Here is a 24,083-nt window from a genome sequence, read left to right on the forward strand (position 1 = left end):
GCTTGACACCCACGAGCTCTGCAGCTACAAGGGCTGAATTTTCTGTGTGAACTTCGCCTAATTTGAAAGACACAGTTCCACGAGTTGTGAAGGTCCCATCGGAGGAGCTCGATCAGGGAACAGGCACACGTTCGTCTGTCCCCCTTACACGGATGGCGACTGCCTTCTTCAACAGCTGCGTCTTCACCACGACCGTGCCAAGGGTCCTTCATGATCGTTCCCCCCACATCTATTCTGGCTCTGAGCAGTTCACCTGTCATTGCAAAGAAAGGCCGCGAATCCCGCAGGAGGGACAAACCACCCCCCAGAGAGGACAGGCTGGTGATTTCTGTCTCACTGACGTTCCCAGCCCTTGCCCGCCTTTTCCTTCTGGGTCGCTCCTGGTGGCTGGGTCTCCCCCCTGTTGTGCCCATAATGGAACTATTCGGGTTGGTCGCTGCCATCAGTGTCCTGCAGGAGACCTGGCCACTGTCTCCTGGTGGCAGGTGATGTGAACCATCCAGTCCTCTCACCCCCTCCTTGGGTCTGGCCGCTGGTCATTGGCAAGGCTAATCTCCTCCACGCGCTCTCTGCCCTCTGCCCTCTGTCACCCTCCTCCACAGGCCCTCCGCCTTCCCGTTCCTCTCGTTTCTGTCTCTCACTATCTACACGATCCACTTTAGCAACCTCTTAGCGCACGACCTGCAGTGTGGACCAGATGGGGGTCCCCACTCACTCCCTCAGCGCACCAGCAGAGGGACGGACAGAAAGGAGGTTGACATTCTCAGGACAGTTCCCTTTCCCCCTATTTGATGATCACCGTAGGCCAGGCTGTGAGAGGGTCCGGTGGCTTCCTGAGGGGCCACGGAATCAGAAGGAAGGTACCGTATTCCTAAGTTCCTGGGACTAGGACACGCATAACTTGAGGGGGCCGTTCTGCTCACCGCGGGGCACAGTGCACTTCCCTTTTGTAAAGCAACCTATTTCCCTGATGGCTCATACCACCCAACGTGGAGAAGACCTGCAGTAAGCAACGGATATGGCTTTATGTGACATTCTTGTTAGTTATTTCAATAGTTATTTAGAGAGGATGACTAAGCTATTGGGTCATTCTGGGAGACTGGCTAGTGACAATAATTAATATGTGAACACTTTTTTTTTCTTGAAATTTTTAATCCCATTCAGAAAAATCTTTGTAATAACTCACTATACCCTGACTCTTCTCCCCTAAAACAGAAGACTTAACGTGCACACTGGGGCATAAAGTTCTTTTTAAAAATTTATTTTCTAATTATTCTAATGAGTTATATATTGGGGGCATATAGTTCTTAATGTCAAGAATTTTAGTTCATGACGTCTGACAACCCGAATATGTATATCTTTGCATTTCTTATGTCAAAGTCCTCACTTGCATTTTTCTTAAAGCCAGACACATTTTTCTACAGCTATTATTTTCATGAAAAATCCAAGAAAAGAGTTCTTTGGTAAAATTTCAAGCAAGTACTCTTCTCTTGACAACCTAAAGAGTTGAAAACACAGGTATCACCTTGCAAAAGACAGGTAAGAGTGTTTACGTCAGCAACTTGACCAAACCAGGTAAAGATCATCACTCAGAAGCATTCTGCCACTGTGCCCCTGTCATTTCTGTCTTTATAATTTTACAAGACTGACTCTGGGTTGCTCAGTTTTTGTAGCCTCCTGCTGAAATCAAGTGCTTTCCATCCTCCCTTGTCTTTAAAATATACTTGCTCCCATGTACCATGTCTCCGAGGACTTGACCCGGTTCTGCTGTTATTGCCTCTCTAGTTTCTTATTCTTTGAACATTTACTGAGCATATCCAGCTAGTTATACTCATTCTTTGGGTATATATACACTGATGTTTTAGTCAGTTTTCTGTTACTATAATGAAATACCTGAAACTGGGTACTTATAAAGAAAAGAGGTTTATTTACCTAACAGTTCTGGATTGTGACAGTCCAACCAGCATTGCACTGGCTCTGGCTAGGTCCCCTTGGCTACATCATCTCATGGTGGATGCCATCACAGTGGTGGGAATGCATGGGAGAGACAGAGACCATGGTAGGACAGGAGGCCAGGGTGAGGGGAGGGCCAGTGACAAACTCCCACTGGGTCCCACCTCCTGAGGTCCCACCATCTCAACACCGCCACACTGAGAACCACGCCTCCAAGACACGAACCCTTGGGAGAAGAACCGCACCCCAACCAGAGCAACTGACGTCCACCCATCTATAGTATTTACCATGCTACTGAAATTAACCTTCAGTGTTGCCTGTTTTAGTAATCTTTAAACTAAAAACCTTCAGGTTTCATTCAAGAGAGATTTTATGTCACACACACACACATATATATTTTTGCCCAAGTCCATTAAAACTCAAATACAGTGAGTGAGGCCATTTTTGAGAACCACTTCCACCCTCTCTGTTGTCAATTTGCCGATGACTTCCTTTGCTTTTAGAATAAAATTCACAATGATTGGTAAACCTGTGCCCCACTTACCTCTTCTCATATCCTCTCTCCCCTCCGTAGGTTCCAGCCCTCTGCCTCCCTCACACACACTTCAAAGCTGAGCCCAGCCTCAGGACCTTTGCTTAGGATGTTCTCCTGCTGGTGATTCCTTCCTTCCTTCCTTCCTTCCTTCCTTCCTCCCTCCCTCCCTCCCTCCTTCCTTCCTTCCTTCCTTCCTGTGCTGGGGATTGAACCCCAGGCCTTGTGCATGCAAGACAACCCCTCTACCAACTGAGCCGTATCCCAGCCCTGATGCTCTTCTTTCTACCTCTTCACCCTGGCCCTTCCTGCTCCTAGGACCCAATTTCTAACCTCATCATTAAGTCGATGGTGTGATTCTCCCACCACAGGGAGACTCTTCCCGCTTAGCTGCACAAACCACCTTGGAGAGAACAGAAGGAAACTTCTAATACTGCACGCTATGTTTTCCTTCAATGCTCACCTGAAATCAAATTGTTGTGTGTCTGCCGGGGTCCAGCTGCAGCAGAATAGCCGGGGATGACGAGCAGCTTCTGTAGATTGATACAGCAGGTGTAGGAGCCCTTTATTGTAGGGCAACAGAGCTATTTATACATTTTGCACAGCTTATCTTAATTAGCATAAACTAGATACATCAGTCAACCAATAAGGAATCTCCACACTTAATGGCTCACTTTTGTTACTTCTCAAACCACTCCCTCTGGCATTTTGCCAGGTACCATCCAGACTTGTTTACGAAATCTAACATTCCCCTGGCAAAATACCACGTGTTATTTTGACTTGTCTACAGACCTTAACATGTGTCCACAGGTTTCCCAAAGACAGACCCTGGGCTACTATGTTCACAATGTATTTAGAGGAGAAAACAAGTTTCCCTCCATCCCGCACCCTAGGCTGGGGCCTGAGAAATCAACTGAGAATGATGCATGAACAGGAGAAAAGGCGCACTTTGTAAGGGCCTTTACGTTTCTGCAACATGGGGGTGCCACAGAAAGCTATGAGGAAATGGTTAGATACAGGTAAGAGGTGACAGGGTAAGAAATCCTGGAGGAATGGCTGGAAGACGGACCTAAGGTCTAACTCCAGTAAGTGCTTGGCGTGGAGGCCCACCCACCAATTAACAAAAGGTGAAGGAAGGTGGGCTTCTAGGGGCAGAGTAGACGCAAGGAAATGCAGTGTAAATTTAGACATCTATCAAAGCAAATCTTTCCATATCATAAATTCCTGTACAAAACAATCAGATATATCAGTATATGCATTTGCCTTTTTTCAGTGAAGTTTGGATAGTGACCGCCCAGGGGCTTGGCTGCTGTGATTGGCTGCTGCTCAGCCAAATCTACAAAGCAGCACACTCTACCTTAGGCTGACTACTAAGCTAGGCTGCCGTTCATCATCTTAAGGACTCTGTATGGAGGTCCCCTAGGGCCAAATTTAGTTTGATTAACAAAAGTGTGGTTTCTCTATGAACAAAACCTGGGTTAAATTAATGTAACATATCAAGGGGTCCCAAAACATGGTGATATTCATATAGGAATTTGGTGTATTAACAAGGGACATTTCAAGAAGGCTTTATAAATGCTCTTGAATCATTGGGTAATTATGGCTAGATGAAGAAAAGGGATTTTTATGGATATCAATGATGCAAATCAAGACAATGTATAAAAAATCCAAGTGGGAGACACGTAAAGATGAATACTACACCCAGGTGAATACTACACATGATTAAGCAGTAAGAGAAGAATTAATTGGAGGAAATTAAAAAATGCTGTTAGATTAAAAATTGAAAAGTTGACGGCTGTATTTCATAGTGACTGTAGCATTAGGAGAGAGTCTCTTGACTTTGAAGGAAATCCCACATTGTAACTTGAAATCAGACTCTTAGATTTGAGTAGAATTTTCTCAAGGCCACTTGATAATGTTAGCAAATGTGAGTTAATACTCAAAAAGGCTTGTTACTCCCACAATGAATTTTCTCTCTGGACCCACGTAGAGAGCTCCTATGTGGCCTTAATAAAACAACATAGCACTTGGGGGCAAAGATGCAGCCCAGGAGCCCTGCGCTGGAGGCCAGGATGGAGAAGACCTCCACGGCCACCATGACCTTGCCCTTGGTGCTGTGGTGCACAGGGAGGAAGGTGAGCCAGACACTGCAGAACACCAGCATGCTGAAGGTCAGGAACTTGGCTTCATTGAAGGTGTCAGGCAGGTTCCTGGCCAGGAAGGCCACCGTGAAGGTCCCCAGGGCCAGGGAGCCCAGGTATCCCAGGGCACAGTAGAAGGCAGTGACTGAGCCCTTGTTGCACGTGATGATGATGTGGCCATGTTCAGAGTGTGTGTCTGTGTCCACAAAGGGAGGAGAGGTCCCCAGCCAGACCCCACAGAGAGTCAGCTGGATGAGGGAGCAGCTGGGAATGATGAAGTTAGGTGCCCCTGACACCAGCCACCGCCTCATCCTTCTCCCTGGGACAGTGACCTTGAAGGCCAGAATCACAGTGACAGTTTTGGCCAGGACCGTGGAAACGGCCACAGTGAACACCAGTCCAAATGTGGTCTCCTGCAGGATGCAGGTGGCTGTACTTGGATGGCCAATGAAGAGCAGAGAGCAGAGAAAACAGAGGGTGAGGGAGATGAGCAGGATGTAGCTGAGAGCCCTGTTGTTGGCCTTGACTATGGGGGTGTCTCTGTGCTTCACAAAGACCCCAAGGACAGCAGCTGTGAGTGCAGAGAAGCAGAGAGCCGTGCAGGCCAGAGCCATGCCCAGGGGGTCTTCATAGGCCAGGAAGGTGACCACCTTGGGGAGGCAGCGGTTCCTCTCACTGTTAGGGTGCTCGTGTGCGGGGCACTGGACACACCGCTCTGCATCTGGGGAAAAAGCACAGGTTCATTGTTTCTTTTTCACAAAATCCTCACTTTTAAATTAAAGGAAAGGGTTGTTTTTGCACTGTCACTGTGAGAACAGCTGCCTGACATAGTCCTGAGATATGTAGAGAATTTCCTCTCTTCCTGACTGCAGGAGAGGACCACACCCACTCCAACAGGACCCTCAGAAGTTGAGGGCTGAGGTAGCCCCCTGGGCTGCGCAGTGTCCCCAAGGACCTGGCTCTGCCTGCCCCCAGTCTCGCTCCTGTTGAGCTCCGGGTCGACACACTTATGACATTTACTATTCCCCTAAGAAAGCTCTCCTGGTCACACCCAATGGAGAAGTCAGTGACGCAGCCCTTCTGGAACATTCCACCTCTGTCACGACCATAATTTCTGGTGATAGTTTAAAATTTTTTCTTATTGGAAATGATCATTTCCTGTGAATATTTTGGTCTAATTTTCCATATAAGTACTGAAAAGAGAGTGATTGAAATATTTGAATTTTGAATGGGAATATATGGCTGCTATGTGATTATTTTTATATTAATTGATATAGTAATGTGGTTACTGAAGAACAGGGCATATCTTTAAACCTTTCTGTTGATTTAAAACAGACAGTGGGTGGCGACCCTCCTTTGTGAGGTGGTGGGTCATGGGTATCGTGTCCTGGGTGCCCTGTGCTCCCCCTGCCACGGCTCACACCTACTCTCTCAGCAAGGATGCAGCCTCTGCCCTGGGCTCACGGATGGCCCTGTCTGAGCTTAGATCTATTTTATGATAGAACCAGCCGGCAGTTCCCCTGCTGACAGTCTTATTTAGGTTTCATAAGAAGTGCTCATGCAATAATACAGAATTCCAAACTAACTGACAGTCACTGTTTCTCGTATTCCTTGAGATTCTCCTTCCTCGGCACAGTGAACAGGGCTCCCGGCATCTGTCTCCTGGCATCATCTTGTGAGGGCTTGGCACACACAAGTGTGTGTATGTGGCATAATGGGTGCCGAGCCTGTGTGCCTTTATTTCCCTTTCTTACTTTACACACTTATTTGGTATTTTTTTTTTAAATTCAATGTGAGATTTTGTTAGCTGACTTTTACCTAAAGACATCTATTGACTTTGCCATGTGATTAAAATAAAATGATTCTTACTGTTAAGATGATGGCAATTGAACAGTATTTATGGGGCTCAAGTCATTATAATGTGTATTATTGATATCTTGAAAAACACAAATATTTTTGAATGAGTAATGCTATGTTTTCTATTTTCCAGGAATATATTTAATTTAGACATAAAATTCCTGAAATTGGAGATACGCATAGAACTTATCTTCAGGGATCCCAGATCGTGTCTGGTTAGGATGCTGTGACTTCATATTTTCACTTCTTCCGTTTCTTGTTCTGTGTTATATAATCTGACATTATAGCTATATTTATATTAAGTATGTGTGTTTGGCACAAAACTGTTCAGAGTTCATGACATGGCACAAAACAGAATAGAATTTTTTATGATGGTTTAGATACTTATCATTTGGTATGCAAAAGTGTTGGTTTCAAGGCCTCCGTGCACCCGCAGGGAGCTCTGTGCATTTGACATCTTACACGCACCGACAGACTTTGCCTGGTGCGCTGGGAAATCTCAGCCGCACTGATGGTCAAGGACTGTGACCACTGGCCCAGCACCACAGGGGTGCCTAACAGGAAAAGCCCTGCTGACAGAGCTGACACCTAACCCGGTGGCAACAGTGAGGTTAACACGGAAAGAGTGAAAGAGTGAGTGAGCGGGAAGATGGAGAGCAGGGTGCGCTGTGGCCCCAGTGTGAGGCCAGCAGCCTCGGTGTCCTCACTTAGGACTGGTCACAAGGCAGAGTGACCATGGGCTCCTCCAGCATCACCTACCTGTCTGATTGGAAATGTGTCCCTCGGGGCAAAACACACAAGCAAAGCAGCAGACGGGCCTTCCTTCCTGGGGGATCTTCCTGAATCCCGGGGCACAGCTCTGGCTGCACACAGATCGAGGAGTCTGAGGGAAAAGGGCCACAGTCATGATTCTGCAGATTACCTGCGGCTTCAAAGGTGTCCATGAGTCTCCTGAGAGATCCTTGATGTTGGCAGGAAGTCCTCACCACAGCGTCCACCACTCCCACCGTGCTGACATGGCCTCGGCTTCTTGACCCAGATACCTGTGCTACCTTGACTTTGTTTTACTAAATATTCTCCAGGCTCCCGGTCATTTTCTTTCCTGCATCACCAGCTGCACCCCCAGCCTTTTCCTTCTTTGTATTTAACCTCTTCCCCCAGAGCTCTGGGATGCAAGGTTCCATGTGCCGATGGTTCCAAGAGTTTCTACGCCTGATGGTATTTTTGCCAGACCTTCATTCTTGGTTGGAAAAATGAAACCAAAACTACACTGGGATTTCTTCTCACTTCAGTTAGACTGGGAGTCATCTAGAACACACACAACATTAATTACTGGCAAGAATGTGGAGGAAAAGGTCCATGTATGCACTGTGGGGGAAGTTGACAATTAGTACTATTATTCATTCCGCAAAACCCAGATGGAACTATTGTATGACTCACCTCTTCCAGGTTATACAGCGTAATTTACCATAGCTGATTATGAAATCAGGGCAGGTGCCCATTAACAGACACAAGGATAACAAGTGTGGCAGATATACATGATGGAGTTTTACTCAGTCATAATGTTGAATGAAATTATGTTATTTGTTGGTAAATGGCTGGAACTGGAGAACATCATGCTAAGTGAAATAAGCCAGGGTCAAAGTCAAGGGTTGAAATTTTTATTTCATGTGTGGAGAGAGGCTGGGAGGTGGGGAGAACAAAAATAGCAACTTACAAAAATAGAAGGGAGACCTACAGAGAAGAGAGGGGGATGGACAGGGAGGAGGGGCAGTGGGCATGGGAAGTATTGGGAATGAATTCTGTCAGTCTGCTCTGTCCATATGTGAATACACCCCAAATGAACCCGACGTTCATGTGGAAGTAGAATGCATTAATTAAAATAATAATGAATGACTATGACAAGAGAATGGAAACCAGCAGAGTAGAGCAAGGGACAAGGAATCGGGAGGGGGGGAGGGAGGCAATGGGGGAGGAGACTGATGAACTATGCTGTGGATGAATACGGCATAATGAATCCCACTATTATGCATGCTAAGAATGAACCCATAAAGCAAAGTAGGAGTACTGTTGACAGTAGCTGCTGAAAGGAGCAAGGTCAAGAGAGAAGTGATGAGAGGGCATTAACACCATGGCTTGTGTCTATTCTGCTGTGGGCGTCATCATCCTGGCGTGGATTGTTGGTTGGTAGGTTGGTTGCAGTATGGGGGACTGAAGCCAGGGTCTTGTGAATTCTGGGCAACTGAAATACAATGATGTTATACTCCTAGGCCATTTTTATTTTTATATTTTGAAATGGTGTCTTGAAGAGTTGCCCACACTGGTCTTGAACTAGTGATCCTTCTGCCTCTGCTTCCCAAGTAACTGGGATTATGTGCATGCACCACCCCACCCAGCTGGGCACCACTGGTACCAATGAACAATGCGTCATAATTGTTACTTCAGTCTCCTGGAACACTGGGTGGGATCATCCCAAGGCCAAAACCTGACATAAAATCTTGCCAATACATTGGGATGTTGAGTAGAAGAAAGGCTGAGGACTGAATGGTATAAAATGCCAAAAGAGGATGGGAATGGTCTCTACAAGGATGTGAGTCCACTGTTCACTCATATTCATAGGGCATAAAAGCACAATGAAGATCCAGGCCATATTTAATAAAGGGTTTCAGGATCTGTGGAGGGACATTTTTGGTATTTATTCATCTCCATTGTTACTCCTTATCTCCATTCATTAACTTTGTTCATTTCATTCTCTCACTTGCTGTTTGAACTAATTACAAAAACTAAAAAAGTGATAGCTTCTATAAACCTGCTCTGTGTATAGAGCTCAGCTTAAAATATGCACACGGAAGAAACATACTACAAGTACAGATGGCAGGGGTGAGTTTAGGGCCAGGTTAAAGGTCACGGTCAGGCTCATCTCAGGGCCCCGTCCAGATCCCTCCCACGTACCCAACACTGAACTGGGATCGTACCTCTGTGAATCCAATAGGCCATTCTATCATCTCCTCACTGATGACCAAGCCTTGACCCAGTGGACTCCTGGGGACAAACTCTCCTACTTTAACCAGCAGCCCGAGACCAGCAGGGAAATTCACAGTGTTGAGGATGTCATACTGGGCCATCTGGCTGCTCTTCTCATCCAGGGAGATGTGCTCCCCAGCGCTGTTGGTAAACTGGATGTTCTTCAGGAACGGATGCAGCTGCAGGAGGCAGAGGGCATCCAAATAAAAGATGGAAAACCATATGTACCAGGAAATCCTTCTCTTCCACCTCCCCTCACTCTGAAGTCACTGGCATTAGTGTCTCAGTTCTGTTTGGTGGCTACCATCTCATGGATTCAACCGGGAAAAACCCTTCTTTCTCTGAAAACAATGTTGGAGTGAATGAATCCAGTCAAAAAAATTCTTGGATGATGTCACCAGGGTGGCCTTGGCATGGACTCCTTGCAATCTTGACCAATCAGATCCATTTAGGGCTTCTCAGGAGTCAAAATGGTCACAACACAGACTGATGCGTTGCTGGTGTTAGTAGCATGAGTGCATGAATATGTCAAAAATCATGAGAATGTTTACATTGAATACGAGCATTGCTTTGTGTCAATTATACTTCAATAATGATTAAGAAAGCATGATGTGAGTTGTTTTCTCTCTATGCCCTCAACCTTTTTTTGGAAAATGTCGCCATCTTGTAATATTGCAGGTGGTGGTCTTTGCCTTAAAATAGGAAAATTGAAACTCCAGATTCTAATGATTTTTCATAGAGTGTGGTAACACTGTTATCCGTGACACTATGTTGGGAAGATAAATGCCTGTTGTTCTTTAAATAAATGTTGTTTAAGTCTTCAGTTTTGTGGAGCTGAAGCATTCTAAATAATCCACAATTATGTCATTGAGTTTATCTTGTTAAAGTCAACTAGTTTTCTTAGAATCACATCTAAATAAACTCAATATGGCATATCAAATATTATTGTTATTCAAAATATACAGATGGTAAATTAAACTCAATGGCATAACATTTCACACGTACATATTTAACCACCTCTGTAAATGAAATTTAATTGATTTACTTGATAAATTTCATTAAACAATTTGTCCCTTTTCATGAGAGATTATAAATGTGTTCCTTGAATGGGTTATTGATTCAGATAAGCCAGGTGGAAATTCAGAAAAATCCATACAGGACCCAGGGAAATAGCCTGAACTGACAGGCATCATTGGTGGCATAACATCTAAAAACGGAACCATAATCCCTTTCCCAAGCTTGTTCCAAATTTTTGATAAATAGTGATGTCAAAACCTGATTCATTCTCCAGAGTCATTTTAGGAGACCATGTAGGAGCCATTTCTCATCTCTCTTTTCACTGAATGTATCTCCTAAAGGACTTGGGACATAGTATTTTAGGTGGAACAGCTGTTGACAGATGTGGCCACCATGTACTCTAAGGAAATGTATAGGTTTGATTACTTATTGCCCTATCTGTTCTGTCATGGGCTGTGTTTGGATACTTTACATAATTTTATCTTACATTTGAAAGTATTTTTGATGTAACATTTTTTTAATTTTAGGAAATCACAGCCTCCTCTAGCAGAATTCTCCTGATACAGATAACAAGTATCTGTACATATCCAATTATCTGTATATGACAATCATCTGTAATATATCCAGTGTCAAAGAACTGATATTTCATTTTTTCCTGATTCTTTGATGTTAAGATGAAAACATGGCTATGCGATACGTCAGTATAATACCCACAGATGCCCTCAGTTGCATGCATGACCTGGTTCTGAAGGAGGTTTACCTGCCAGGGATGAAGCCTAAGCTGGTCTTCTAAAGATCCCATTTCAGTTTTCTGAACAAGCATGTGATGGAGGACGTGGGCCAGCGCATACACAGCATTATAGATGAAGTAGCTGGAGTCAGACAGGGTCATCATGTCAATTACTCCCGACACAAACTCGAAGGATGCATTTGGAGGGCAATTATAAATTTGTCCACATAGTGACCCAGCCGGTGAACAATGAAAGAGGTGCAACCACAATTTAGAGAAGTAAAAGTCCTCCGGGTAGTGGGAAGGGGTCACCGTCTGGAGGAAGTGTCTGAAGCCAGGGATTTCCCCCCTGTGAGGTGAGAAGGAGAAGCCCCCGTGGAAAGAGTGCAGCATGTGGTTCATCTCGTGCAGGATGATCTCCTGCTTCGCTGCCATGATCCACACCTTCCCTGTGGTCAAAAAGAAGTCTGCGGCCATGTCCACGGTGACGAGGCTCCCTGCTTCACCGTGGAGTATGTGCACGTTTGCAGAGGAGACTCTGATCCTACTCATGAAGGTGATGTCCCCTGTCCCATACATTATCTTAGTGACAGGGAGCTTTTCTGTTAAGGCCACACAGATACCATTCTTTACCATCTCTGCTTTCAGATCCCTCAGGAACTGCTCTCCCTTCAAATCATCAGACAGGAAGAGCGCCACCCACGTCCAGCCAAAGTGTAGCAATAAGGAGACCATTGCACGGGCCAGAGAGCTGTCCTTGGGGGCCATCTGATACAGCGATGGAAACTGGTCTTTATCACTCAGCACGGGATCAAAAGGTCCATACGTGACCTGAATGAGCAAAGAAAAATATCAAGATTCTAAGTTCAACTGGACATAGGGTTGCTTTCTAGGGCATGGTACGGCAGAATTTTCTAGGTGAGGGCTCACAAATGGATTACTGCCGGGGAAAGGGAAGGAGTGCGGTTTCAGTCAGTATGTTCTCTGCTGTGACCAAAAGATCTGACAACAACAATTAGAGGAGGAAAGTTTACTTTGGGGCTCATGGTTTCAGAGTTCTCAGTTCATAGACAGTCAGCCCCATTTCTCTGGGTCCAAGGTGAGGCAGGACATCATGGAAGAAGAGTGTGGTGCAGAAAAGCCACTCTTCCTGCCAACAGTCACCACCCAGTTACATCCGTGGATTGATGCACTGACTAAGTTGAGGCTCTCATAACCCAATCATTTAACCTCTAAAATGTCTTGCATCATCCCACTCATGAGCTTCTGGGGGACACCTCATATCTGAACCATAACAAATGCTGTAGAAATTGCCCAGTTCCCTCCTTCTGAGCATAGGGAAGACCATGACATCCTGCCCCACCTCCTTCGGGAAAGGACACGTGATTTCCCTTAAAGTCAATGCGCAAGATCCCCATGTGCTTTTCATCTCAAGTAGTGGGAATAAAGATGGAATAAAAGGAGGTATCTTGCCACCTCTACAATTCCTTGGTATCTGTTTTATCCCTCATGGGATATGCAATCCCAGCAGTCAAATTTCCCTTTGATTAGATGTGAGGGACTGTGATTGGAAGAGACCCGAATTTCTCTCCAGAATTTATAGCCACCTACCTGTGGGGTCCTGTAGAGCTCTAGAAGGGTTCCAATCTCCGCTGAGAAGGCTGACACGGTCCCTGCAATGACGGCAGCAGACTTGCTCTGGGTCTGGCAGTTGTAATTAGGGACAGTCTGTATTTTTCCAGACAGCCAAAGCAGAGTGCTCCACAAGGTGAACTGGTCACTGGAAAAGGCATTATAGACGTGGAAACCTAAGGTCAGGTTGGGGAGCAGGTGGGAGTCCTTGTTGACCTCCTCGATGGCAAAGTAGAAAGCCAGCACATACTGGTAGTTCTTCCAAAGCCAGCTAAACACAGAAGAAGAATTAGGGAAAATGGTCCAATCATGTCATCCAGGGTAACTCCTCTGTCAAGCACAGAGACAATCTGTTAGATTCAGGCATCCACCTCAGAGATTTTCCTTCCCTGAGAGATGGAGCTGATGTGAGGAAGGTTCCCCAGCACGGGAAGACCATGCAGTGGCTCTTTCCCCCTCAGGAAGCAAACTGAGAGCCTTGAAGGGCATCGTGAGTGGGTGAGGTGACATTTGCTTGGGTCATACAGCTGCCCAGTGGGCAGATTTGGTTCTCCGTGTCCTAAAAATGGGAGGTGCATCATCGTATGCACAAGACAGCAAGGTGTCCTCCTCTGGGGACGCGAGTGAGGGCTGCACTCTCCCCTTGGCAAACCCTTTGGCAAAGGCCATGGTGCTTCCCAACCTGTGGTCTGTGTCTAGTTAGAGGCAGACGCCAAGACGCAGGCACTTGGACCCTATGTGTCTGCACGTGTTTCAAAGGGGCTCACTTGCCAGTTCTTCAAACCACTGGGATCAGGATCCTCTACACCACTCCACATTTTCTTTGAAAGTTAATATTTGATGAGAACATCCAATTTATTTCCATAGTCTTCAAACTGATTACTCAACTTAAAATATTTCCCTTTCTCTTTAGTAAATTCTTTCTCATTTTATGTTTGAACATTTGAAACTTTTCTCTAAGTAGATTTTCCAAAAATATTGGTTGTTGAATTGTAATATGGCTGTTGTTGTTTTTTTCTAACAGAATTCATTTTTGTTTGATCTTTATGAATTTCTTTTCTTTGTTTAGAATTGACCTAGTTTTTTTAGAATATCTTAAATTGCAGTCTTATTTAAATATTCAAAAAGCTTCACCTTTTCATGAATTGTTTAGACTTAATATTTTATACTATTGGTGTTTAGTTCATATCCATTGTTGCTTATGGTTTGATTTTGTGATTTTCCATATATGGTTTTTATTAATCATTTATTTTGTAGGAACTCTTTAACTGAATATGCTGAAACATTTTTAAGCAGTTACCAAGTAACAATGTTTTATTTTAATTACATCTGTTTTCCCATTATTTCCAATAATTTTATCTGTATCGTTGCTATTCAAGGATATTTTCTGTCACTAAAACATATGGTCAAATGTTTTTATTTTTCCATAAATAATTGATAAAAATATTTTTTCAGTCCATGAAGGACTACTTTGATATGGGCTAAATAGAGCAGAGAGATTTTACAGCTGGAGTTTGTCCAATTATTGATTTTTATCTTTGTCCTATTAAATTAATAACAATGAATCAATAATTTTGTTTACCTTTAAGCATTTTGTCTTACTTGTTCTGATACTTTAAATGAAGGAAATGTTTTCAAAGGCTTAAATTTAAATTAAACTTATTGTTTTAACTGAGAGATAAAATATAAAGATTGTCCATATTTATGAGGTACCACGTGAGGTTTTCATGTACGTACGCGTTGTTTAGTGTCTAGATTCAGTTACACATGCCTACTCAGTTGTTTCTCTCTTTACTTGGTGAGAACATGCAGAACCCTTTCTCTGAGTTATTCAAGGACACAGTCATCATCATTATCTGTAGTCATCCTCCTGGTAAGAGCACACCAGTCAATCCCACTTGTCTAACTGTAACTCAGCACCATAGATCCACCTCTCCCACCCCTCACCAGTCCCTGTTCACTCAGCCTCTGATAAACTGATTTATTCTCCACTTCTATGGGATCATCTTTTGAAAAAAATTCAACTCCCTCCAATGTCCCCAGTGCCTGATCAATGGGATAAGACTGAAGGAGTGGTCTCAATAGATGCTGAATTTTATCCTATGTCTTTAAAAAAGTATAGATTCACAAGTCTCAAAAAAAGACCTAATATATGATAATGACATACCTAAGAATAAAACTAACCATAAAATGAAAGGTCTTTACAATGGAAATTATAGAACATGGAAGGAAGAAATTAAAGAAGACTCAAGAAGATAGAAATACCTCAACCATAACCTCAAAGTGGATAAAAGACCTAGGAGTTAGATCAGAAAATATGCAACTTCTCAAAGAAAACATAGGGTCAACGACTTTCTCAATAGGACCCCTAAAGCTCAGGAAATAATGGCAAGAGTGACTAAATGGGATAGTACAAAATTAAAAAGCTTCTTTATAGCACAGACCTACAGAATGGGAGAACATATTTGCTAGCTACTTTTCTGACAGAGGATTAATGCATAAAATGTATAAAGAACTAAAAAAAACTTTACACCAAACCCTCACAAATGATAAATGAGCAAATTAATAAGCAAACACTTTTCAAAAAAAGAAATACAAACTGCCAACAAATATATGAAAAATCTTTCAATGTCATTAGCAATTGTGGAAATGCAAATCAAGTCTACATTGAGATTTCATCTCACACTAGTCAGAATGGCAGTCATCAAGATCACAAATAATAGTAAATGTTGGAGAGGATGGGGAGAAAAAGGAACGAACACTTTACACTGTTGATGGGACTGTTCATTGTACAATCACTATGGAAATCAGTATGGTTCCTCAAAAGACTAGGCATGGAATCCAGGTATACCACTCCTTGGTATTTACCCTGAAGAACTAAAGTCCTCTTATTCAGTGATGCAGAACAATTCAAAATAGCTAAACTATGGAACCAGCATGGGTATCCATCAATGGGCTAATGAAGAAAGAAAATATGGTTCATACACACAATGGAGTTTTATTCAACCATAGAGAAAAATGAAATTATGTCATTTACAGAGAAATGGATTGAACTTGAAACCATTATGTTAAGTGAAATAAGAGAAACTCAGAAGGTCAAGGGTCACATTTTTTTCATACTTAAAAGTTAGGCAGGAAAAAGGAAAAGAAATGTGGGGAGATGTTATGAAAATGGAAAGGAGATCAGTAGAGGAAAGGGACCAAGGGGTGGGAGGAGGGGAGGAGAAAGACGTGCTGGAGGGTGATAGTGGCCAAATTATACTGATATTCGTGTGCAGGTAGGAATATGTAACAATGAAGGCCACCATTATGTACAGCTGTAATGCACCAATAGAAATGTGAAAAGGTATCATAGAGCAAAAGATGAAAATGGAAGGTTGTGGAAAGATAAAAGACAATTGGAATGGAGAAAATTATATTGTATGCATTTATGAATATTTCAGGATGAACCTCACTATTAGGTATAATTATAATGCACAAAATAAAAGAAAACTAAAAAAAGAAGGAAAAGACCTCAGAATTCACTGTTTCATGTTTCTGCCATTGCTGTGCACAGTTTTCATAACTCATGGGGAAAACACACACACACACAAGCAAAAAAAAATCCAGTTACACAAAATCATGACCATACCTAATACACACACACACACACACACACACACACACACGATCTAGAAACTTACCTAGTAGCTCTCACCTCAGTCTTTGGTTGGAGTAAAAAGGATATCCTGGATAAGTCTGCATCCTGGTTCATGTAGTAAAGGGGGAAAAACCCACTGAGGACCAGGTCTCCATCTCTGTAGACAGCTGGCCTCAAGTATTGTAAACAATTCTGAATCTCCACCCATGAAGTATGTACAGGCTGTGGGAGCAGGAAGAGAAGAACCAGAAAGAACACCATGCCCGGCTCTGCCCAAACAGAGACAGAGCCTAGTGCACAGTGTGAGGTGGGGAGTGGGGGCTGGATCATGTCCACAGTCTCAGCTCTGCAGGGAGGGTCAGACCCTGAGTAGGGCACAGAAAATCCCCACTCACTCCATGCCCTCCGGCTGGAAAAGCACATGCAGGAGCAGCTGGCCAGGCCTGGGCACAGCCAGGAGCAAAGGGGACTACTGAGGGAGACTTGGTGCTCTGACCCTGCCCTTAGTGTCCTGTGGTCAAGACAGCTCTGGTGTCCCTGTCTTTTCTCTGCTTCCCTTTAGTCCATCCAGGAGCTCTGGGGATCGGTGCCCTGAGGCTCTGCACCTGTCACCCTGGAACTTGGTGAAAACTATAGTTGAAAAACATGTTTGGGACTCCTCCTATGGGGCCTGCAATTTCATCATGTTTCAACAAGGCATTGGGGACCACCACATCCTGAGACAGTGGGCCCTGTAACCCAGTGACCTCAGGGGCCAGGGCGAGTTGTGTGAGAAATTGGGCATGTTTGAATGAGCTGGTGTTGGAATCCACCAAACACCCAGGAGTGTGATTGCACATGATGCTTTAGCAAGAGGGTGAAGGGCCGAGGTCAGTCAGTGAAAACTTCCTGTGCCACTCACATCTAATAGCACCCTCAGGTCTCAGTACCCTCCTGGAATAAATGGGCTTCATGATTGACAGGGCATAGGCTGCATGGAGGACAAGCTGGGAAGCTCACCTTGACCTCTGCACAGAACTGAGACCACTTACCCCTGAGCCTGCTGTTCTGCGCTCTGCCCCTGGGGATTCTTGCACAAGTCTCATGGTTGTCTGCTCCACATGGCCCAGCTTCCACGGCCTGCTCTTCAGACAGCACTCGTCTCCCCTGGTCATGTTTTCCTGATACCATTCTTCACAGAAAAACATTTGTGATAGCATTTTATTTACTCACTTTTATTTAAATTTTTTGTTGACAAGTACAAACTGAATACATTTATATTCTACACAAGATATTTTGAGATTACGTATTTAGGAATGACTGTCTCTAGCTCTTTAACATATATGTTATCTTACATACTTATTAGTCAAGATTCCAATACTGAAAATCTAGCATTTTCAGCACATTTTAAGTATAAAATATTTTTCATTAGCTGTAATGAGCACTCTAGCAGATCTCCTGAACTCATTCCTCCTGTGTAAATGAAAGTTTAATTCCTTTAGCCCATAATCCCCAAGTTCCCTCTTGCTCGGCTTCTGGTAACCACCATTTGACTCTGTTTCTGAGTTTGACTTTTTATACTCCTTGGGTACATGCTAGGCCCTGGGTTCAAGCCTCAACATCACATAAAAATAAATAAATGAAGGCATTGTGTCCAACTACAACTAAAAAATAAATATTAAAAAATTTGCTGGATATATGATTCTTTGCTGGCATCCACTCATTATCTTTTAGAGCTTGTTCCAGGATCTCCTAGCTTTGAGAGTCTGGGTTGAAAAATCTGCTGAGATCTGAGTTGATCTTACCTTATAGGTAATCTGATTTTTTTCTCTTGCAACCTTTAAAATTCTATTCTTACTCTGTATGCTAGGCATTTCCATTATAGTGCGTCTTGGTGTAGATCTGTTGTAATTTTGTACATTTGGTGTCCTATAGGCCTCTTGTATTTGATTTTCCAGTTCATTCTTCATGCTTGGGAAATTTGGTTTGAACCTTCCTCTATCCCAATAAATCTTAAATTTGGTATTTTGATGGTATCCCATAATTCTTGGATGTTCTGTTGGTGGTTTCTTACCATCTTCACGGTGAGGTCAACTTTATTTTTAAGATTGTATGTTTTGTCTTCATTGTCTGAGGTTCTGACTTCCATGTGATCTAGTCTGTTGGTGATGCTATCTATTGAGTTTTTAAATTGGCTTATTGTTTCTTTCATTTTGAGGATTCCTATTTATTTTTTCTCTAGTATCTCTCTTTCTTGAAGTAATCTCTTGCAACCTGTACTCTTACCTCTTTGTTGGAGTGATAGATTTTTGCCTGTATCTGCTCACTTAGGTCGTTCTTTAATTCCCAAATCATTTTGAGTTATGTATATTCTGAACTCCTTCTCTGACATTTCACCTACTGCACTATCTATGGATTCTATTGTTGTAGTATCTTGGTTTGTTCGAGGCAATTTCCTCCCTTGTTTTTTCATGATATCTGAGTCTTTCTCTCTTGCAGTGTAGATCTGAGGTATTAATTAGCTTCTGCCTTATTGACTTATAGTGAGCCTACAGGTTTCCAATATCTCACTTTTAAGGGAGAGATCAATATTACAGCACTCAATGTATCCAACGTGCAGCCATCAATCAGTTGGCTTCTATTTTTATATTTACACATTTGTTACTATAATCAGAAATGATGAGTTAGGTTATCTTCTACTTTATAGTCAAAAGGTTTACGTAATGGTTTATAGTTTCTGATGGTGGAAGGGGGAACTGGGGGGTTGGCTGAGATGTTTATGAGGTAGGATATTAGAATATGGAGGAATTAGATTATATGACAAGTGAAGGGGTAATCATAAGAATTTGGCTGTTAGTAGGAAAAACAAGAGATAGGCAACCCTATGCAAGACTCCCTGTTACCTCAGCAACAGGATAACTGCTATCACCCCTAGTAGAGAAACCTCTGGTGCAGTCAGGCCCACAAGGACCTTGGTGGTTTGTTACAAGGTCCTTATTGTTGTCCCTTGATACAAGTGGTGATACCCCAATTTTGTGGCAGTGGTAGTTTCGAGCCTATATGTACCCTTATGTTGGGCTGTGGAGCCACGCTTTGGTGAATAATGAACCCCACTGTGGAGTGGCTCACTGTGTATCTCTGGGCCTGGGACAGGCCTCTCCTTTGGATATGGGGTCATGGTGTGGTGAATCTTTTTGATTCAATATCCTCCTCCCTATCTCCAGCTGCAGTGTGGCGGGCAGGCCTCTCCTCTGGATCTCTGGGCCACGGTCAAGTTTTATCAATTCTGGAGTCCAATCTTTCTTGCCTTCTTCAAAAACTGATTATGTCCATTATTTCTAACACTTTCCTACTTTCAACCCCTTTCTTTGCTTAGCTATGGCTTATCCTAATCGAGTTTTATTCAGGTAAAAGTTATGCAAACAATAAAATAACCAGTTCTAAAGAGAGGAAAACAGAAAATGACATAAGCATGTTGAGATATTTTATCAAAATATAGATATGTATAAGTGTCAGCCAATTAATGAGTAAAATACAGCTATTAGTTTAGTACTATGATTTCAAGGACAGCCTTAATTGTAGGATAGCACTGTGGCTTGCAGCCTGATGGCCAGTGAGGGTACTTTCACAAAATGACTCTTTTTAAAAAGGAGCTGGGCCAATTTATTTTATTTTAATTAGGTACAGTTCCTTTAAAATCAGGAATCCAAAACTGGGTTTCTTTTTGATTCGATATCCTATAAATGTGAAAGAGACTTACGAGATAAACTCTCAGAATGTCTGTTTCCCTGGAAATCTCATTATTCTTTACATTTTTCAGACGATCCGATCCTCTCAGGTCTTATGAGCATAATGTAGAAATGGAGAGCAAAGATGCAGCCCAGGAGCCCTGCGCTGGAGGCCAGGATGGAGAAGACCTCCACGGCCACCGTGACCTTGCCCTTGGTGCTGTGGTACACAGGGAGGAAGGTGAGCCAGACACTGCAGAACACCAGCATGCTGAAGGTCAGGAACTTGGCTTCATTGAAGGTGTCAGGCAGGTTCCTGGCCAGGAAGGCCACCGTGAAGGTCCCCAGGGCCAGGGAGCCCAGGTATCCCAGGGCACAGTAGAAGGCAGTGACTGAGCCCTTGTTGCACGTGATGATGATGTGGCCATGTTCAGAGTGTGTGTCTGTGTCCATAGAGGGAAGATATGTTCTCAGCCAGGCTGCACAGAGACAGCCCAGGGATCAAATGTTAGACACGGAGGTAGGTACTTCTGAGAACAGAAACTATCCATCCTTTCCCCTGAAGCAGTGACCTTGAAGGCCAGAATCATTTTGTCCAAAACAGTGGGAACAGCCATAGTGAACACCAGCTTCTAATGCAGTATGATGGTGGTTGCAGGTGGCTGTGCTGGGGCGGCCCATTAAGTGTAAGAAACAGCAAACACAGAAGAGAAGAGAAGCAAGGTGCCCCGAGAGCCTGCTTTTCACCTTGACAATGGAAGTGTCTCCGTGCCTCACTGGAGCCATTCCTGATGTTTAGAGGCTGAGTGCAGAGAGCCACATGGGCCAGAGGTGTCCTAAAGTGGCCTTCTTAAGTCAGAGAGCTCAGGTTCCCTGGGCAGCAGTGCTCTCTCTCAGTACTAGTACCTTGACGATACGCATGGGTCACCCCCATCTGATAAGAAAGGTATGGCGCCCTTAGTCTAGGTCATTTATTTTTCTGTCATTCTCAGGTCTCTACAGTAGAGAAGCAGGCATGTTGGGTCAAACTGACTTTCTTGCTGGAGACAGAACATAAAAGCATGCCACAGAAGGAAGGACTTCCAGTGGATAGTGCCCACCTTTAGTAGGATTATGTGACCAAAGCTATCCTTTCCAGTCCACATATATCCAGCATATGCATGGGAACATTTTCATTTTCTCATATAATATCCAAAACCTATACACCTCACTAAATTAAATCTCTATAAGCTGTAGCCTGGGTTAATTCTTTCAGTGAGAAACAACCAGTTTTATTTCTTCCTTTCCAATACATTTTATATGGGCAGGATCCCCATTGTAGAGTCTTTTAGAAGCTGAAATTCTAATCAATTAAAATTTTAGGACATGAAAAAACCAAGAGAGGGGATCAAAATGTAGCTCAGTGGTAAGTCATTTGCCTACCACGCCCCAGGCCCTGGGTGCAATTCCCCAGTGAGGAGGAGGAGGAGGAGGAGGAGGAGGAGGAGGAGGAGGAGGAGGAGGAATGAAGAATATCTGCTACAATAGGCATGAATTTTGGGCAATTATGCTAAAGGAAAGAAGTCACAAACTATAAGTTGCACAGGTATATGAATTTATTTATGCCAAATATCCAGAATAGTTAATAGAAACAGAAAGCTGATTGGCAGTTGCACAAGCAGGGAAAAGGAAGTCTTGGAAATCAGTGCTCAATGCACAAGACCTTGGCTTTATGTTAATAAATGCTTGGGGACTACAAAGGGTGGTTGAATCACTTTGTGAATGTGCCAGATGTTATTGATTTGTAGATTTTAAAGGAGTTAATTTTTGTTACACCATTTTCATCTCAGGAGATAAAAATCTGTTCCCTGAAAATACTAGTGCCAGTCTAGTATTGTCACAAAAAAATTTAAAGCCAAATTAATAACATGAATCAGTAACTCAATGGAAAAACACATGTTCTCAGAACCATGTCCACTTGTATTTGAACTTAGTGTGTGGCCAGGACAGTATTTCAAAATTGTTTAACAATGACTTTTGTTAAAAATTTTTTGGACTGTGTGTTATACACATATAAACTAACTTAGCAAGATTGATTATGAATACAGAAGAACACCAAGATAACATTAATGCATATAAAACACCAAGGATTTGAGAAGAAAACAATCAGCATTTAAAATCAGACATTGTATCTAACTATGAACCTTATAGTGTCAGACACTTAGCATGTACAAGGCAGAAATAATTCTATGTAAACATTCATGCACTCAGGCATAACCATTGCACTGAGATAGCATTCACATCTGTGAGCTCAGGTGGCTGGTTATGGTTGGTTTTAAGTAGTAATCCTTTCAAAAGGGAGGTGAATCTTATTGATAAAGAGGTTAAGTGACCCTTGCTACTTCATAGTATCAGAAAGCAAAATCAGGGTGGTATTTTTCCATTCTTGCTCAGAACTGTCAATGATAATACATACATATGAAGCAATCTTCTGAATGCTTAGTCCCCCTGGATTTATTCAATCCCTGACATTTTTCAAAAAGTTCTCATCAGGTCTCTTGAGAATTATGTAGCACTTGGGGGCAAAGATGCAGCCCAGGAGCCCTGCGCTGGAGGCCAGGATGGAGAAGACCTCCACGGCCACCGTGACCTTGCCCTTGGTGCTGTGGTACACAGGGAGGAAGGTGAGCCAGACACTGTAGAACACCAGCATGCTGAAGGTCAGGAACTTGGCTTCATTGAAGGTGTCAGGCAGGTTCCTGGCCAGGAAGGCCACCGTGAAGGTCCCCAGGGCCAGGGAGCCCAGGTATCCCAGGGCACAGTAGAAGGCAGTGACTGAGCCCTTGTTGCACATGATGATGATGTGGCCATGTTCAGAGTGTGTGTCTGTGTCCACAAAGGGAGGAGAGGTCCCCAGCCAGACCCCACAGAGAGTCAGCTGGATGAGGGAGCAGCTGGGAATGATGAAGTTAGATGCCCCTGATACCAGCCACCGCCTCATCCTTCTCCCAGGGACAGTGACCTTGAAGGCCAGAATCACAGTGACAGTTTTGGCCAGGACTGTGGAAACGGCCACGGTGAACACCAGTCCAAATGTGGTCTCCTGCAGGATGCAGGTGGCTGTGCTGGGACGGCCAATGAAGAGCAGAGAGCAGAGAAAACAGAAGGTGAGGGAGATGAGCAGGATGTAGCTGAGAGCCCTGTTGTTGGCCTTGACTATGGGGGTGTCTCTGTGCTTCACAAAGACCCCAAGGACAGCAGCTGTGAGTGCAGAGAAGCAGAGAGCCATGCAGGCCAGAGTCTTCCCCAGGGGGTCTTCATAGGCCCGGAAGATCACAGCCTTTTGGAGACCGGTGGTTTGCTCTGTGTTGGCATACTGATGAGCTGGACACTTCACACACTGGTCCATGTCTGTTGAGAAATGCAGAGTGTCATCTTCCCTGGGTCAGTAATTCTCTCTTGCTCCCAGGCACCCTCATAGAATTTTACTGGAAAAGCTTAGCCAAATTTTCCTTCCTGTTGCTATAGACAGTGAATTGATGAATTCATAGCAGGAATGATTCTCAAAGAGTTCTTTCTGTCTCACAAAGCTACTGTTTCCTCTTTTATCTTATCTTGAATATTTATGGGAACTTCTTGCTATCTCAAGCAAAGCCAAAAGACCTACTGTGTTATTTTTTTTCCAATATGAAAAATAGAACACATTAGAGTGCATGATTCATGAGAACACACATTTGTGACTTACAGTTCTGCCACCTGAAGTTCAAGATCAAAGAGTCAGTTCATACATGGTCTGGCAAAGGGGATCTTCTGCTCAGGGCTGGTTCCTATTGCTGTGTCTGCACCTGGCTATAAGGACAAACTACCCCAA

The 24,083-nt window shown here is 43.6% G+C and overlaps 2 protein-coding genes across 3 annotated transcripts in view; both read right to left on the bottom strand.

Moving 5' to 3' along the window:
- Window positions 1–1,904: 1,904 nt before the first annotated feature.
- Window positions 1,905–21,667, bottom strand: LOC101960889 (vomeronasal type-2 receptor 116-like). 2 transcript variants are annotated; one of them, XM_078034791.1, is made up of 7 exons: window positions 17,558–21,667; window positions 16,570–16,748; window positions 12,866–13,157; window positions 11,285–12,085; window positions 9,459–9,686; window positions 7,243–7,366; window positions 1,905–5,347 (listed from the first exon to the last, which is right to left on the bottom strand). In XM_078034791.1, exons 1-7 carry the CDS (start codon window positions 17,723–17,725, stop codon window positions 4,425–4,427), a joined length of 2,715 nt encoding a protein of 904 aa, XP_077890917.1. In that variant the 5' UTR covers window positions 17,726–21,667; the 3' UTR covers window positions 1,905–4,424. The 2 variants fall into 2 exon arrangements, with proteins under 2 accessions (XP_077890917.1, XP_077890914.1); XM_078034788.1 differs by having other exon boundaries at window positions 16,570–21,667.
- A 143-nt stretch (window positions 21,668–21,810) lies between these two features.
- The window catches only part of LOC144371740 (vomeronasal type-2 receptor 116-like), an 86,202-nt gene continuing 83,929 nt past the window's right edge, over window positions 21,811–24,083 (bottom strand). The window contains exon 4 of the mRNA XM_078034798.1: window positions 21,811–23,623. Coding sequence (XP_077890924.1) covers window positions 22,731–23,623 — 893 coding nt within the window. The 3' untranslated portion in view covers window positions 21,811–22,730. The remainder of the gene's footprint in view (window positions 23,624–24,083) is intronic.

Source organism: Ictidomys tridecemlineatus, chromosome 2 (assembly GCF_052094955.1).
Source record: "Ictidomys tridecemlineatus isolate mIctTri1 chromosome 2, mIctTri1.hap1, whole genome shotgun sequence".
NCBI classification, from domain to species: Eukaryota; Metazoa; Chordata; class Mammalia; order Rodentia; family Sciuridae; genus Ictidomys; species Ictidomys tridecemlineatus.